The following is a 17,601-nucleotide window of genomic DNA, read 5'->3' on the forward strand; positions in this document are numbered from 1 at the left end:
CTTGCTTCTCTTTTTCCAGTACTATGGGTTTGAAAAGTCAATCATGCCAATATATAAGTCAACAACCATGAAGAAAGGCTGGTTTTTTCCCTCTCTCCTACTCTCCAATTTGTAAAATAGTTTGGCACATAATAAATATGTGTATACGATGCATGTGTGCATGTGTACATCTTTTGCATGATATTGTGAGAGACAAAAATACTTCTCTCCCTAATTAAATAAATTAAAAATAGAACAATAACAACTATGGCAAAGCCAAATACACAATAGTGAACATAAATATAGGGCTTATTCCGGATTGGGATCATCCCTTTGATAAGAAACAATATTGAAATATTTTAATTCCACCTAAAATATCCCAAATGTAGTCGGGGAAAATATACACTCTCAGGTTGGTTGTAACTACAGTCAGACCTCTTGGGTTGAGTACAAATACAATTCTTTATGTGTTCTTTTAATCTTGATCTCTTTTTCTGTCTATGGTTCTAATCTATTCCTGAACAATTGTGATGTTCAGCCTCAAGTGTTTAATCTTTTCATTTTCCCGAAATAGTCAACTATATTTAATTGTTAAGCATACTACATTATACAGAGCGCTTACACCCTTCCCAACAGTCAAAACTCTTGGTTCTTTGTAAAGACCACAATTTGGACCCTAAGGATCGTCTTCTCAGCCTCCCTGTATTTCACTTGGTGATGTCGATGGCTCCATATTTTTACCTATTTTCCCAATGTTTATGACACGACTTCTGTACTGTTGAGCTCCCTTGCAACATCGCCCTTACAAATCAACTTAATCAAAGCATTTGTTTCACTGAAGAAAAGAAATCATGTGTGAGACTGTCAATATCCCAAAGTAGTCTTACACTTTTCTACCTCGTTTTAAGGAACTGTGGCACAATGTAGTCTCTATTTCACATGCACTCTTTTTCTTGACATGGCACTTCTAGTTGTTGTCTTGCTTGTTGTCAAGACCACAATGGTGCTAACTCCTATTATATGCATATCCCAATATGTTACTTTCCATTTTTCCTACTCTCTCTCTCTTGCAAATATTGCTAACCACTTGTTAGCTAACACATTGAGTATGCTACTCTGGGATAGAAGCATGATAACTTGTCACAAAGTAGAACATCCATGGAGAGTGCTCATTAGAACAATTTATGGATGTGCTAGCTAGATCCACAATGACCCACAAATGTAAAATTTCTTATGATAACATATATCATAGGGAAGCTCCTGAAACAAAGATTCTTGGCACATAATATCTGAAAGATTATGGTTTGATATTGAAAAATTCTACTGCATGCCCATTCTTTTAGAAAATACTTTTAACAAACTCAAAAATGTAGCATGTTGTATCCTTTTAAATAACACTTTTAACAAACACAAAAGCATAGCATATTACATGCTTCCATCCAGTGATGTTGCTACGACACACATTCTCTCTCTCTCTTAATCTCCATTTTTCTCTTTAACAACAAAGTTTAGCAAGATTTAAAGTATGCAAATCATATTCAAGCCATTACAATGACAATTGCCTCTTATTATCACAATCATGTGAGCATGATGATTTATGCCCTATATGGTTGATTGTGAAACAAGCTTGAGTTTTGTGAAACAAGCTCCAGAGAATGATTTATGCCCTATATGACTCAACTGCCAACCTCTAAAGAACACAGTTCCATCATTTTCACAAAACTATACTTGTAATGCTAGTGCTGAATAAACCTCACAAATGGATTTAGGATCCTCTTCAATACACTGGTTGAACTTTTTTTAAGAAACATTCTTTTACTGGACACAAATCATGCCAATTTTGCATGGTAACTGTTTGTGTGTTGATTCTCCTGGTTTGATGATAAATACTCATATCTATGGAAGATATATCTGCTTCTAGCAGTGATAATGCATGATGTTATCGCTAGAGATACACACACTCCAGGTTCTGCATACCTTCTCGACAATGGGCTCTGCCAAAAAACAATCTTTCCTGATTTTTGTGTCAATGGTATATTTCAGCAACGTGCGATGGCTGCCTGCTTGTGTCAGCACCCAATTTCCTTGGAAAGAGTCACAATCCCCTTCAACTTGTTTAAAAGTAATCTCCTGCTCTGGGTGTTCCCACAAGTCAAGAACAACCCGAGAGTGAAGAACCATGTACAAAAGGCTCCTGCAGCCTTCCTGACAAAAACACATCAATCCAACAATGCTGGTAAGTGTGGTGCATTAATCGGCCCTTCTCGTTCTGCTAGCCATGCCCAGAATCTGCCTTATATTTTTCTGCATGTTAAAAAGCGGGAAGAAACAGGACCTGAAGAAGTCGCACCCTCCCTTCCTCACGAAAAAGTACTGTGCTGTTTGCTAAGTTGGGAATGAACCTGGCAATAGAGCATTTGATATGAATCGTACAAATGCTTCAAACTCCTGGGAAATCCAAGGTAGAAGACCAAACAAAAATGATACCAGATAAAATATACCCACATAGCAACAGCAGCCAAAACAGTATGATATCATACAGAAAATAAATAAGTGGTAATGCAATAGATGTTAAGGTACAATCAGATCAATTTGCTAATGATGAAATGTGAAACCAACAAATGCAGATAACTATAGGGATGAAGAGAAATGTTGCTTGGAGTGGACAACTTGATGGTGGAGTGTGCATCCCAATATGGCATCACAAAAGTACATTTACCCAAAGCAGTGTAATCGGATGAAGCTGAAAGGTATAGAAACGCTGTAGGCCTACCAGATTGATCATAGCTATCAGCTAAATACCAAACAAGGACAAGCTTCAAAGATCCACCTAAAGGAACTCAATACATGAAAAGGTCAAAAGACCCTTGCAAGTGAATGCCCATTTTTATATGCAATCTCTGGCATAACTATGCCCCATGGCTAGATTCCGTCAGCTCCCTTGCATTTCATCCTTAACTGTTATGCTTGGAAGTAGTATCACAAAATTTATGGCGGACTCAGTTAGAAGCCACTTTAGAGCCAAATGATCAACAGTATCAACTCATGAAATGTGTAAGAATATCGTAAGCAGCCCATTGAAAGGAAAGTGAACCTGCTAAAGCAGATATGTAACCTAAAATGTGAAAGCACCTACATGGAGGCTGACTTACCAATTCTTAGAGCAGCTTGGAATAGATATTGCTAGTGACCATGTGCCAAAGAGACAGCACCTTTCAAAAAGATGAGCAGGGCTTTTTGGATATGCAGTTACAACAGAGCTCTGCACTTACAATGTACACCTCCAATGCAAACAGCTGGACTTAACAAAAATGGGCTAAAAATATTACTCTGGCAGATGTTCGTATGAAGTCAGCACAGCCCAAACATCCTTTGAAGGTGCCTTCACAGTGATCGTTGCAATAACTTGTCGATGGATACCATCATTTTCCTGCACTAATCTCAACATACAAAGCATCTTGTACTTAATTTAAAAACAAAGACAACCAAAAACATAATGATAAGACTGTGCAAATGTAATTTGGCCCTCACATGTAGGTCATCTCCACGCCTGAAATGGATTTCATCAACCACACATCGATGATCTGGTTGACAAACCTTTTCAGATTTACTCCAGAGCCAAGGTTCTGCCTGTGAGACTTGAATCTGCTTCTCTTCTGTATTGGTTGCAGCAGCTTCACTTCCAACTAAAAGACCATTCACTGATGGCTCCATTTGTTTATTCATAATTTTGCCTACACTTGTGCAACCAGTGCTGGTTTTCAAAGCCTCTCTACAATCAGCACATAAAATGGAAACATCAGAACTCGGCAAGGAGGATTGATTTGCAACTACCACAGGGACAGCTAAAGATTTGAACTTTGGTCCATCTTCTGCACTCCTTGTCAAAGCATTAAGAGTGATAGGGACCTCAACAAATACTAATGGAAATAAGAGCTTGGGTACCAAACTAACTACATAACTCAGGATGGTGGTTTAAAGCCTGAAAAAAAAAAGAGCAAATGCAATGATGCAATCCTTTGAAGGACACACATGAAGTTCTACAATTAGAAATGACATTATTCTTCTCGTTTCATAAAACTATAGGATAACCAATATGCTTGATTTTATGCTTGTGAAATCTGGGAATGGACAACAAACTCTAAAGCTAGGAAAGCACCACCATGTAAAGTAGGGACAATGGTAAATCCTCCAATATGAAGCATGAGAAACTTCCAAAAATGTTGGAATGTCAACCCCTGAAAAGTCTGCTAACTAAGAGAGCATGGACATCTTGTCCAAACAGTAAGTATCTCATGCAGGACTACGCAGGCCCTATCAAGGACGTAGAAGAGGGTGGTCTGTTACATCCTTGAACATCATGGATGGCATCTACAACATTGATAGCTAGGTGTCACTAGGTCTGAATGCAATCAAGACACTTGAGAGTTAGCTAAAGGGTCTTATAGTGTGAACATGTTTGGGGTACTTTAGGGTTTTGACTGCCATGTCCTATAAATAGGACTCGAGGGTTGATTGTGCAACACTTTCCCTCTATTTAAAAACCCTTTGAAATGAGGGTGATGTGGAAAGTGGAGCACTCACTTGCCCATTGGGACATTGTTACACCACATTGCCTTGGGAAATTGGCATGATCCACTCTTGGAACCCCCAATGGTCACTGCCTTCAGTCATGGCTTGTCCAATTATGGCCAAAGTCACCACCAATCTCAAGAGTTACCGGAAAAGGAAGAGTACTGCCAATGCCTACAGCCACCCAAATCAAAAACTAACAGGTTGGTCAACATGACAACACCTACCCAAAAGTTGTGCAATGACTATCCTTGACACACCGCCCTTGGTTTTATACAAGGCATCATCCTCTTCATCACCACCCTTGGGGCTGTAGAGTGCTCAATGAACTCCTCCAACAGCCATCAATATGACCATCAAGATGACTATCACAAAGACCGACAATCCATTTGCCAATTCAATTTGCTACAAAAAATACAAAACATTCCCTCTTTGACACGTGCATTCCCACATGGATCTCCAACCTACACACAACACAACACTGGCCATACAAGCACGAAAAAAAATATCAGATGGGCATCAAGCTCACATCCCAGTAAAATGTCCAAACAGGCTAACCCCCAAGCCTAGGATCCAGCAACCCATCAAGCCGAGCTCCCAATCCAATGGCTGATGTCCCATACCATCAGCCCACACCATCTCAATGTGTGGATGGAGCCACCTAGCATCTAGAGTCCAAGAGCCATTACATGAAAAAGTGTTGCAAAAGTGAGCCTAGCATCCTAGTTATTGGACCTAGCAGCCAAAACCCTAAACTATCCTAAACACATTCACAGTAAAAGTGTTAGCAGATTAGTCAGCTCATGAGTGAGTCTAGGTGTGCTTTACTCGGCTAGGCATAGCATCTTATTATTTGCATTTTTCTAGTGCCTTATTTACAAGGTTTTGGTCATTTTATGCTGACGGACCTGATTCACGACTATCTCATGTTTGGTCTATGGATTCCATTTTTCGATCATGTCTCTGAGTTCTCCCTTTGCATTTTTCTTCTGTGTTTTCTTTTCTCTTTTCTCTTTTCTCTTGTGTTGTGAAGTCTATTACAGCAATCTTCTATGCTTCCATTGCTACGCCCACTTCTAACATGGTATAAGACATCCATGTTCAAGCTCTAGGTGCTGTTTTCTGCTGTGGCCAATCTGCCCTCACACTATCCTGGTGCCGATCAGCCTTCTGCTGCTAGTTGCTGTCCAGGTAACCTGAGTCTGGAGCAAAACAGCCTCTTTCTCTTCCTTTGCAGGCTGTGTTTTGTTCTCAGCCATCTGCATTTGCATTTTCTGCATTATTGTATTCATCGTCTGTTGCATTTAATGCTCCTGGTGTCTGCATCTGCTGTCCATCATCTGCATTTTCAAATCTGTTCATCCCTGCAGGCTGCAGACTGGGCAACTGATTTTCCACCCTTTGTTGGCTGCATAGTTGTCAAGTACTATACAGTACAGTACGATAAAATATGGTACTAAATGGTAGAACACATGTTTAAAACTATAAATCATTAAATAATAGAACACATGTTTAAAGTGAAAATAGCCATTTCATTACAAAATAAGATGAATACATGAGGGTGGCCCTTGAGGTCGCATGCACAATGTGCAACTTGCGATACAAGTAGAGTCTAGCACATACATGGGCGATGGATTATAGTGGAGTCTGGATACAATGATAGTAGATTTTAAAAAAAGAGAGACCTATAAATCTATGATAAGGCATCACTATCATCATCATCATCAAAACCATCTTAGTGCTCATCAAGAGAGTCTGAAGATGACTTCTCAGCATCGGATGATGAGACACTCATACTCATCCTCACTGATGAGATTACCATCATCATGATTCATCAAATGATGGCTCCCTAGGAGCCGATTGTGTAGGCAAGGGAGGGATGTCATCATGAGGCACGGGATGGGAGCTACTAGAGCCCCACCTTACATGTGTCTACAAGCCACTTGAACCACCCCTTCTCGATGTTGGACACCACCATTGACCATGCCCCTGCTGCCACCTACTTGAGCTCCTCGCCCACGAGCACATTGACTATGAGTGTTATAAGTATCTACTACTATAAGCTCTCTATAGAGCTCCGCAAAGATCATCTCCTCCTCATCCACCTCATGATGTACACTCAAAAGAGTATCACCCATCAACTTGAATGTATCAACATTCACCTATGCAATGCACATAAGATTGTAAATGCTAAAGTCTAAATTGTAAAGTATAAACTTTAAAGTTTAAAACAACAAATTTTAAATTATATGGTTAAGTGTTTACCTACTTTGGATTGCCCATGCTCATCATAGCCCTAATCATGCGTAAGTTAGTATGGCAATAGACTAGCTGCTCTAACTGTAGTATGCTAAGCCGATTGCAAATCTTACATATGAATGAGAGAATCGGTACTCTAGTTTCTCTCATATGCACCTGAAGAGCAATCTTGAGCAAGGACTCTCATGGCTAAGGGCTGAAGGGTCTCCAATGCGTATCTAACGTTTTGCCACAAAAATAGAGGCTTCACAGGTGACTCTCTCCTCCAACAAGTGGAAGAACTTAAAGCCACATGTCCTCTTTGATCTACATAGCATCCTAGCTTCTCCAACACTGCATTGTGGTCATTCAAGATGACTACACGAGTCAAATATGCAAGCTGGTTTGAACAGAGCTCTCTATTGTCCACCATGACAAGCAACGACTTGTAGACTAAATGTACCAATGCTACAAAACCATGGATGGGTTTATGCATCCATACCCAACTCCTCTCTGCTATCTCTAGAACATGTGTACATTGAGTCTCTGTGGTCATCGTGCAAGCACATGTCTCCACCAATATCTCTCTAAAGAAGTGAACAAAAGGCCCATGGTGGACCCCTCGCAATCACTCATACGTAACAACCTATAAAGGGGAGCCATGACACTAACAATGGCACGGACTTTTTGCCAAATTTTCTCATTGAGGCACAAGCGTTGCATGGATTTGGCCTCTTCTATCTTATACTCACCCCACTCATTCCATAGAGTGAAGACCAGTGTCTAGCAGACTGCACCTTATAAAGGCGCTTAAGCAACAACCACATGTAAGAAAACTAAGTTGAAAGGCTTCTTCAACTCAAGTGTGCTATACTCATGATACATCGCAAGCACCTTTACCTTTACCATAAATAAGGTGACAACTGATGTACCTTTGCAAACCATCCTCTTCATCCACTTGAGCTTCCCGATGTCCTCCATGAGCAAGTCCAAACAGCCTCAAGCTAACTGCCCATGTGTCGACAATTCAATTCATTGTCAGTAACAACTTACACCGCATTCGAGGGACCCCATCTACAACCACAAATTACAATATTAGAAGTTACAGAGAGAAAGAGAAAGTTGAGCCTTGAAAGATTCGACTTTCAAGAATCAAGAGAGATAGAGGCTTGGAGGAATGAGAAAATCGAGATAGATCTTAGAGAGAATAAAAAAACAGATCATTATGAATTATGAAAGAAAGTAAAAAAAATTTAAAAGACAATGTATACCTCAATGATAGCTTGCCGAATGTAGCAACACATGATTCATCAATACGCCCATCATTTTCCTCCCCCTCGTACCGGTGTCTACAGCCCACAAAAAATAAGTGCCGAGTGAACATGAGACAGTATATTGATGATACCTTGTTTCATATGATCACTCCATCCGTCGGTGAGAATGAAGCAACCACATTTTGTCCATGAGACATGTATATTGATGATACCTTGTTTCATATGATCACTCCGTCCATCGATGAGAATGAAGCAACCACACTTTGTCCATGTGGCCCAAATGGGATCAAGGGCTCTATTAATCCTCTCCTTTTCATTAATCTTTTTCATCCTCATGCCACTATATGTGATACCGGTCCATCCTTCACATGGACCCACATTGGCAATGGCTTTTACCTTCTTCTTCCATTGCTCTTGCTTTAGGACATTGAATGCAAGATTGCACTCAATCACCATGCATGCAATTTCAACATCCACAAGTCATTGTCTTTCTAATATCTAATAGCATAGCTTTAAGCCATTCCTTACTGTCCTCTCGGTCCATTGCTCCCTTAAAACATGGCAAATGATCAACGTTTGCTGGCTGTTCAACCTACAAATCTGCATTCACAGCTTGCTATTCAAATGGTTCAACATGCTATCCTACCTATTCTAACTATTCTAATGGCATATTTTCTTACTAAAACTGTGGTATATCATGGGCAACTTCTATTGATCAATTTTAGCATCATTCCCTGCATTTATAGGGTCATTTGCAATAAGTATTTGCTACTGTACAACGGACACCCTTTGTTGTTCTACATGTATCTCTTCTTGGAACACAACCCTTCTAACTTCCTCAGCCTTTTTGGGTTGTTTATGCATGCAATCTTCTCGAAAAATAACATCATTGTTGCATATAATTTTCATTTTCTCGGGATCCCATAATTTATACCCCATTTCACCCTCGTCACCATATCCTAGACAGAAGCAAAGAGTACATCATTGCCACTATCACTTTCGTGTTTGACTTCATTAACTTCCTCTATCTTCACACTACTCTTCTTTGCATGTTCGTTGTCCCTTTTCTCATCTTTGATATCATCTCTGCCTTTGCCCTTACCCTTTTCTTTCTTTCACTTAAAGCAACCCCGCTTGAAGTGCCCTTTCTTGCCACAATGATGGCACTCTATATTTTTTCCACGAGACTTACTGTGTGCTTTTTTTTCAAACTTGCCCTTCTACTAGGATCTGCGTCTAGTATGCACTGTATTAGATGACTTGCTTGAGTTATTTTGTCTATTTAGCTCTTCCATGAGTAAAGAGCTCTCCACATCTAAATATAACAGCATGGCAATGGAGTTACTCATTGCTGTCCTACAAGTGTTTCAATTTTCAAGCAAAGTGCATACCAAAAAAATTTCCTTGAACTCTTCATCAATGTTGAACTCCAAAGCAATCAGCTGGCTGAAAATAGGGTTAAATTCATTCAAATGTATAAACATAGTTGTACCTTCCTTTATACGAAGGTCCCTCAATTTCTTCAACCAATAAACCTTGCTTGATGTACTTTTCTAAGCATATAACTCCTCAAGTCTTTGTCAATATCATAAGTAGAATTCAATTTCTCTATATTAAATAGCAGTGTCTGACACTGAAAGCTCTACGGTAGAGCACGCAAGCTCATCTAACTCATCCCACTCATCTTGATCCATGATTGTTGGTTTTTCCCCTTTTGACTTTATGAGATTCACTTGTTTCTTCTACACCAAGACATTATAGCATTGCTTCTGCGATATAGCAAAGTAGGGTTGCAGCCCCAAGCTTCCTAATGTGCAAAAGATTGCTGCTATCAATACTGCCAGCTATGATTCACAGCCCAAAAATGACTCAAAAGTCAACAAAATGTAATCCCAATTGTCACACAAATGACCAAGGTACAAAATAAGTATCAACTAGCAATGAGAAAACAAGAAATTTCAGATTTGCAAATCAATTTTCAGAGTCACAAAATGTGTGCTACAACACACCACAAGTAATTGCAGCTGTGCCATGGGCTAATACATCAAATCGCATGAGAAAGCCCCAAATTTTTGCTACAATTTCTACTCCACATGCACAAATTTGACCCAAACAGTCAAAAGCCCCAAATTTTCTCCGCTCAAAGCTGCTCAATTTGCATCATACGTAACTCCCAAGTAGATTCCACAATTCAATTTTGCCAAAATTTCACAAATTTTGCAAAAGCCCAAAACTTGCTTGAGGTTCAATGTGCTCAAATTGCATAGAAATTGTACTGCAAGTAGATGTCAAGATCAAATTTGACACAAATTTTGCAATTTTGCAAAAGCCCGAAATCGCATGGGGTCTGATGTGTCAAAATTTCAAAAACTTCTACTTGTCATTATGCAATTTCCACAAATACATGAAAAGCCCCAATTTCTAAGACCTAAATGTGTGTAAATTTCACAAATTTTACGTAGCCAAGTAAAATCGTCGAGCATACATCAAAAGCCCCAAATTCTCGGAGTAAATGCATACACAATCTCTGAGATTCTTCAATCTATGCTTAGCCCCGCATGACAACCTACAAAATTTTCCAAAAGGATGAACCTTTGAAAAAAAGAGTTGATTTTTACCAAAGAAAAAAAAGTGTGATCTGTCGCGTGACCTAGAACAACCTATCGCCTATCTTGCGCTAACCTAGAAGCTGTCGCTTGAGTTGCCTAACTGCCGCCGTGACCTACGCTGACCTAAGACCTGCAACTAACTACGAGCCATGACCTGCGACCTACGCCTGGTCTACGTGACCTACGGACTGCTTCTAGTGACCTGCATAACCTACGACCTAATCTACGTGACTATCTATAAACAAAACTAAAGATGACCTACTATTTGTTTCTCGTGGGATGAGCTGACACAACTCACTCTGGGAAGCAGGCTCGTGACAATTAGCGCTCTGATACCATTTTGAAGTGAGTGATATGCAGCTAGGTGCAATGGTCAACGATGGCGATGGTAGATAGATAGAAAAACGTGAGTAGTAGTCTAGAGTAGTAGAGTGAGGGAGATGCGCAATCTATGGGTGCAATACAATGTACCTCTTTTAGGTTTTTTAAGATAGATATATGAAAGTACAAGTGCTAGAGTGTATTCGCACCCATGCACATATAAAAGGCATAATGACCCTTTATTCCCAACATGTTGGAGAGAGGGAACCAATGCCATTGCCCACATGAGCCAATGGCTTACTATTGGACGCGATTATCTCATGTTTGGTATATGGATTCCATTTCCTAAGCATATCTCTAAGTTCTCCATTTGCAATGTTCTTCTATTCTTTTTTTCTCTTTTCCCTTGTGTTATGAAATCTATTAAGTATTAATGCACTACAATTAATTATTAATGGATGTGAGGATTTTGGGTTACTCAATAGTACATACTACAATGGCATGAATGAAGGCATGCTTGGGAGGTGCAACTAATGGAGCAATGCACGACTGGTGGCATCCATGACCACAAGCTCATCAACCTAGAGCTTCACATCCATGATATGCTCCCATCTAAGACTAGGAATCATCAAGCTCTTCTTTATCATCCAAACTCTAGTGGCAATCCTTGTAATGGTGACTAATCAACCATTAATGGGAGTGCATTGGAATGGTCATCAAACACCTCAAATTTGATGTTGGGTAATGCAAATCTATGTGTTATGTCCATCCTTACACGACCAAACTACAACCTTTGGTGACAAACCTTCAAGTGAGCTGGAGCCACTTATCCCAATGTACAACAAAGGGAGGGTGGAAGTGGCTTCTAGGCATAAGGTACAACCAATGAGTCCGGGGTAGAGACATGATACAAAATATACAAGGGTAGTTCTATAAGTTTGGAATAGGGCAATGTGCATTGCTATTTACAGCCATTTACAGCAGCTAGTCAATTTGTTGGAGTTTGTGTTTCGTCTCAAGATCCGTTTAGAGTATGACATACCTTCAAGTTCATCTCTGCCATCTCTGCCCCGTTCCATTTTGAGACATCCAAGTTTAAGGTTTTCTATTCACTCTTGCATCATGTATTTATAGCATTTAGCATTCATTCATTCTTCTTTCTTTTGAGTTACTTTCACCTTTGTGTTGTATTGTTCTATAATTGTGTTTTGTCGTACACTTTGTGTTATCTTCTATGCTGGAGTATTTATTTGCAAATGGTGCATAAAGCAAGCCTATAAACAAGAAAAAGTGGAAAAACTGGTCAACCTGTGCAAATGCCAATGGACCATCTAGGAGCAAGTAAAAACTCTGGGACAAAAACCCTAGTTAGTTTGTGCCCTGATATGGAGTTGGACGCACACCCTATTGAAAGTTCTCAAGGCTGAGTTAGGGGGAAGATATCCAAGCTGTTGATGAGGCTTTTACAGCAACCCCATCCTAATCCTGAATATATGTAAAATGATGATCTCTTTGTACTTTTGTATGCACTAGTACTAACAATTGTGCACTCCCTATAGGTGTTTTACCATGCATTGAGCATCTTGTATCTATATAGCATGTAGTTGCACTAGGGTAGCTAGGCACATAGACAAGATATTGTGCAAAACCATGCAATGCTTTTGAGATGTGTTGATTATGGGGAGAACCCCAATGACAAGGACATGATGATATGCTCATCCTTGATCTTGCCTCTTACTAGTACATGGTAGCTTCTAACAAAAGCTTTTGACATCCATGAGTGTTGGATTATGTGGCCTTGCACAGATGAGCATTAGTATAGCAGTGGTACATGCCTATGATGGAATAACCTCCTAATGTGCATAAGTCAGGGAGACTTTTGAATCATAAGAACTTGTCTTTCTGAGCCTTGAAAAGGCTCAAGTATTCACACACATGGGAAAAGGGGCTATGTGGAGATAAAAATGAAAAGGTTAAAAGCCCTATAAAGCTAATACATGGAAAATGAGTTGTCTGATTCTCCACGTAACACGAGCCCTGATTGTGCTTGATCTCAGCAGATGGCATTGGTATGTTTCACGATTTGGTGTGGAGTTGGAGTGAGAGCATGACTTGTAGGGTTATGAGCTAGAAATTGAACTGAGAACACATGGAGCTTCTGGGAAGGGCGTGCAGCATATATGAGCAGCATACATAGCTTGCAAGGCTGGGACACTGAGTACTCTGATTGTCCTTGATCTCAGCAGATGGCATTGGTATGTTTCATGATTTGGTGTGGAGTTGGAGTGAGAGCATGACATGTGGGGTTATGAACTGGAAATTGAACTGAGAACACATGGAGCTTCTTGGAAGGGCGTGCAGCATATATGAGCAGCATACATAGCTTGCAAGGCTGGGACACTGAGTACTCTAGAGAGCACCATAAATAGTGGGGAGATCGTGAAGAGAGGAGGGAAGAGACGACTATACGAGGAAAGAGGCCAGCCGCCACACTATTGCAAATCTGGCCATTGGCATTTCCTCCTCTTCTTCCTCTTTCATAATGCCTAAATGAAGCATGGGCAGCTATCATCCTTCATTCCCCTCCATTTGCAGTTAACTATATGGTCATACAAGCTATCTTTTTCCCTTCTATTCTCTTAAACCATAAGAGTTACCTTTGATCATTTGATAGTGGGATGAGTTTGTTGAGTACAAGAAAGAAAGCTGAAGCACTATCAAAGATGCAAACTGCAGCAACAACCAACCAATGAGAGACTTTGACAGATGAATCATGCTCAAATTGAAGTTATCTACTTTCTCAAAACCTTATAGTTGATGGCCTGATTTTCCCTCCAGAGATGAGGAGTTTTACAAGCTTGAATGGTTCTAGACATTGTTTTTCCTCGATTTGAATTCTCTATTCATGGCAACCATAGAGCTCTTGTGCTAACTAATTTTTGAAGCAAGAAGATGTGAAAGGTTGATCTTGCAACCTCTAGAAAATTATATTTGGGCCAATTTGTATGTTGAAAATAAGGCCATCTTGCCTCTTGTAATGGTCTACTACAAGGACATATTCTCGGGGGTCCTATTGGGGCCTTGCATGAAGATCACGTGATGCGGCTGTAAAGAAATACTCATCTACAGATAACAACACAATCAAATGACAAAGCATAAACTAATAAAGAATACAATTAGGGTTAGGGTAACTCAAAGACATTGAACACTGAAGAAGATAATGAATGAATAATGAGTGCTGAATATATCTATAATGCTCAATGCAGCAAATACGTTGTGAAAAGGTGAAATACAAACCCCAAACTCCTGTGTCTCTAGGATGGGGCAAAGAGTATAAGCTAGAGAGTGTATCATGCTCTAACAAATCCCAAACCACAGCAAACAGTCTTAGAATATGTCCTGCAACAGCAAATGCAGTCCACAGAGTCGCTAGATCTGTGTCTAATGCTGGAACAAGCCAGAAACCTACAAATGCAGCAGTAGAAGATGACAGTAGCTGGTTGACAGGTGGCAGCTGCAAAATGCAGACTGATCCAATGGCAACAGCAGTAAACGCAGCCTCTAGAGCAGTCCTGGCAGGCTGGCAGGTGATAATCTACTGTAAATGCAGGCAGTCATGAGATGACAACAGTAAATGCAGCACCATACTCACCAGAAACGTTGTGTCCTATTTCTTGTTTCGGCCTTTCATTTCACATTTCTTTTCATTGGCCACCTTGAGGTTTCAAGGTTTCGAAAAATATTACTTATAATAAATCAAATTATTAATAATTATGTAAAAATATTGGTACACAAGTCCCAAATCCTAGACTCTAGAATTAAAAGTTCAAAGCCTGGAATATAAATATTCATTTCATCTAGATTCTAGATTATACTCACTCAGAAATCAGCATTCATGATCCACAATGGGTACATATTCTTAAGCTAAATTATCATTAGCTTTCATTAAAAAGCCCCAAAAATCAAGTTAATTAATGAATTTTAAACCATTTCTTTTAAATGAACATGGTTCGAGAGAGTTCGTGTCCCACATGTAAACCCTAATTTGGCAAGCCCCAAACTTTCTATAAATAGACAATCTTCCCTCCCACTCAATCCAATCTCGTTTTTGTAGGTTTCAAGTGCTACAGCTTCGCTGCTCACACCCCATTTATGGAGGACATCTCAGCCAAAGCTTTCTAACATTGTCCATACCTATCTCATGTTTGTTTCCAACCTTCCCCATGTAGTCTACACCCCCTACTACTGCTGCCAGCTCATGTCACCACTTCTAGCAGCTGTGTTTCAGCCGGGCGGCCTATTTCAAGGCTGCATTTGCAGCTATAGAACCTAGGCAATCAGCCCCTGCTGCGTTTGGGCCTTCTCTATTGCTACCGGACCCTTCTTCATCACCTGTTGGCTCTGTTTTGACCCATCTATTTTGCCGCCTAGGCCGTCACCCATCCTCAAAGGCTACAATTGCAGATTTTTCTCTCCTCTACCTATCTGACACCGACCCTAACATCTACACTATTGAGTCTGTTGCTGCAAAACATCTTCAAAGATTGCTTGCTACGTTTCAGGATCCATCACAGTACAACACACTCTCCAACTCATTACCTCTGCCTCGGTTTTGTGCTTTGTTGTACGATTGTATTTGTGTTTTCTACGTTAGGGCATTTCTTTACATGGTATCAGAGCCAGGATCTCTCTAAAGAAACCTAGACCTTTGATCAGAAAGCTCTCCGTAGAAGCAAGAACAACAGGAGGGCAAGATGACTTCAAACACTACATCATCACTTCATTCTCCTGAGCCAAATCCACCGAGAAATGAGTAAGACTGGGTCTCACAACTTGCTCCGCTTAGAGAGATACCGAACTACCATGGAGTCCAAAAAGTCCATGAGATTTCAAGAGCCAAGTACGACCTCATTCATATGTATCGGACTCAACAACAACTTGAAGGTTTTTCCCCTTCAAATTTGGTATACCGGTTTAATGATTTTGCAAGAAGGACGGAAGCTCCACAAGGGATTAGCCATCTTGTCATGGAAACAAACATGGAGTACAACCATTCATCTCTCTATCTCTCTTATCTGCATCCACACCATTTACTTCTCTACCTCTTTCATCTATGCCATTCACATCTCCACCCTAATTTACTCCTACGCCAAGTATGCAATTTCATACTTTCCAATCTTCTAATTCTACTTTTTCTTTTCTATAAAATTTTGGTGATTCTCATGAAGAAGCAACCATACAATCAAGATATTAGTTCATTAGTCTTGAAGAATATAGACTTTTGTTTATGAACGTAAAGAAACGTGAAGAGTACAAAAGATTAATTCAACCACCTGTAAGTTTTTCCCCTTCTTTTCCTTCAATTTCTTCATCTCAAGGTCATTTTAAAGTAGGTGAATCGTCTTTTTCTTCATTTCAGTTCAATACATTTAATGACCAAAAGGAACCAAAAATATTTCCCACTATGCATCTACCAATCCATTTAAACTCCCACCCATCCCTCTCTCTTCTTCTACTACACATTCCTTTGCATATCCATTAAGTGTATCTCACATGCCTTCTCACACGACACTAGAAGTCCTTCACCCTTAGGCATCGCCTTTAACACCTTGATTTTTCGTTAGTCAGGTAGGGTACCCACGATGGAGGCTGAACCTCTCGCCTATTACACTTATCGTATTCCTCCTAAGTTCTATTGTGAATGCTCTCTTATCCATGAGCATATTTTACCTTCTACCTGGAGAAGGGTTTTCTCCCCATGTGAACACGCGTTAGTGAGTGTGGTACTTAGTACCTTAGGGATTATACTTTGCATATCATTCTCACATAGTGGATGTGACCTTCCAACAATCTCTTCTCTTGCTATTCACTTGTTCACTGTAAGTATGTGAGTGTGTGCATACTGCTGAACTCTAACCCAAGAATAGCATCAAAGCAATACTTCTTCTTAGCCGCCACTTTAGCTCATGCGCTACCATAGCCACCATTGAGCCTTGAGCTCAACTGCTCTCCTTCTTCTCGGTCTACGTGCCACCTTCAATTCGAGCTAAGCTACCTGCTGCATTCCTTAAACTGTAAACATGTACTCATCTGTCCCATATTGCATGCTACCTATCCTAACAATATGTGCCAACAATGTCAAGTGCTCCTTGCCCCAACATGTTCACCTTCATGCTAGCTCCATGACAGCCTGTTAACAATCTCATTTGCCCCATCTGTGTGCCACTTAAAACCACGTAGACTAGATAACTTAGCCACGCTTGTTTGCTCCCATCAAGCTTGAGAGTCTATACCACGTCACAACTAGTGCATTTAATGACACCTTTTGTCACGGGGACTTGAAATTTTGAGATGCTCTAATCTTTCTGATAATATTTGATTAAGATATTAATCAAATGTGCAAGTTTGTTAGCACATGTGATGCACATGGCAGTTATTTCATGCTAACACGCCAAGGACCATAAGGATGAAATGCATGCCAAAGGAAAAAGTTATAATAAGTTATGTTTGGTAGGTATGAGATGATACCGATGTGAGATTTCGATTTAGACCAATTTATTGGCCACTGATGTCAATAGTGACATTAGAGACTAGGCATTAATTAATTA

At 40.0% G+C, this 17,601-nt stretch overlaps 1 protein-coding gene across 7 annotated transcripts in view; it reads right to left on the reverse strand.

The window, feature by feature from the left end:
- The window catches only part of LOC148035796 (uncharacterized), a 167,564-nt gene that overhangs the window by 74,360 nt on the left and 75,603 nt on the right, over positions 1-17,601 (reverse strand). For 6 of the 7 annotated variants that reach the window (XM_087677805.1, XM_087677808.1, XM_087677810.1 and 3 more), the window contains exons 5-8: positions 3,511-3,751; positions 3,309-3,409; positions 2,315-2,381; positions 1,957-2,184 (exon numbers count right to left, since the gene is read on the reverse strand). In XM_087677805.1, coding sequence (XP_087533931.1) covers positions 1,957-2,184; positions 2,315-2,381; positions 3,309-3,409; positions 3,511-3,751 — 637 coding nt within the window. Of the gene's footprint in view, positions 1-1,956; positions 2,185-2,314; positions 2,382-3,308; positions 3,410-3,510; positions 3,752-5,459; positions 5,480-17,601 lie in introns of those variants that run through there. The other variant, XM_087677809.1, reaches the window with a different exon arrangement.

Source organism: Lygodium microphyllum, chromosome 5, assembly GCF_053477565.2.
Source record: "Lygodium microphyllum isolate KBCC chromosome 5, Lygodium_microphyllum_v1.1.10, whole genome shotgun sequence".
Classification (NCBI taxonomy): Eukaryota; Viridiplantae; Streptophyta; class Polypodiopsida; order Schizaeales; family Lygodiaceae; genus Lygodium; species Lygodium microphyllum.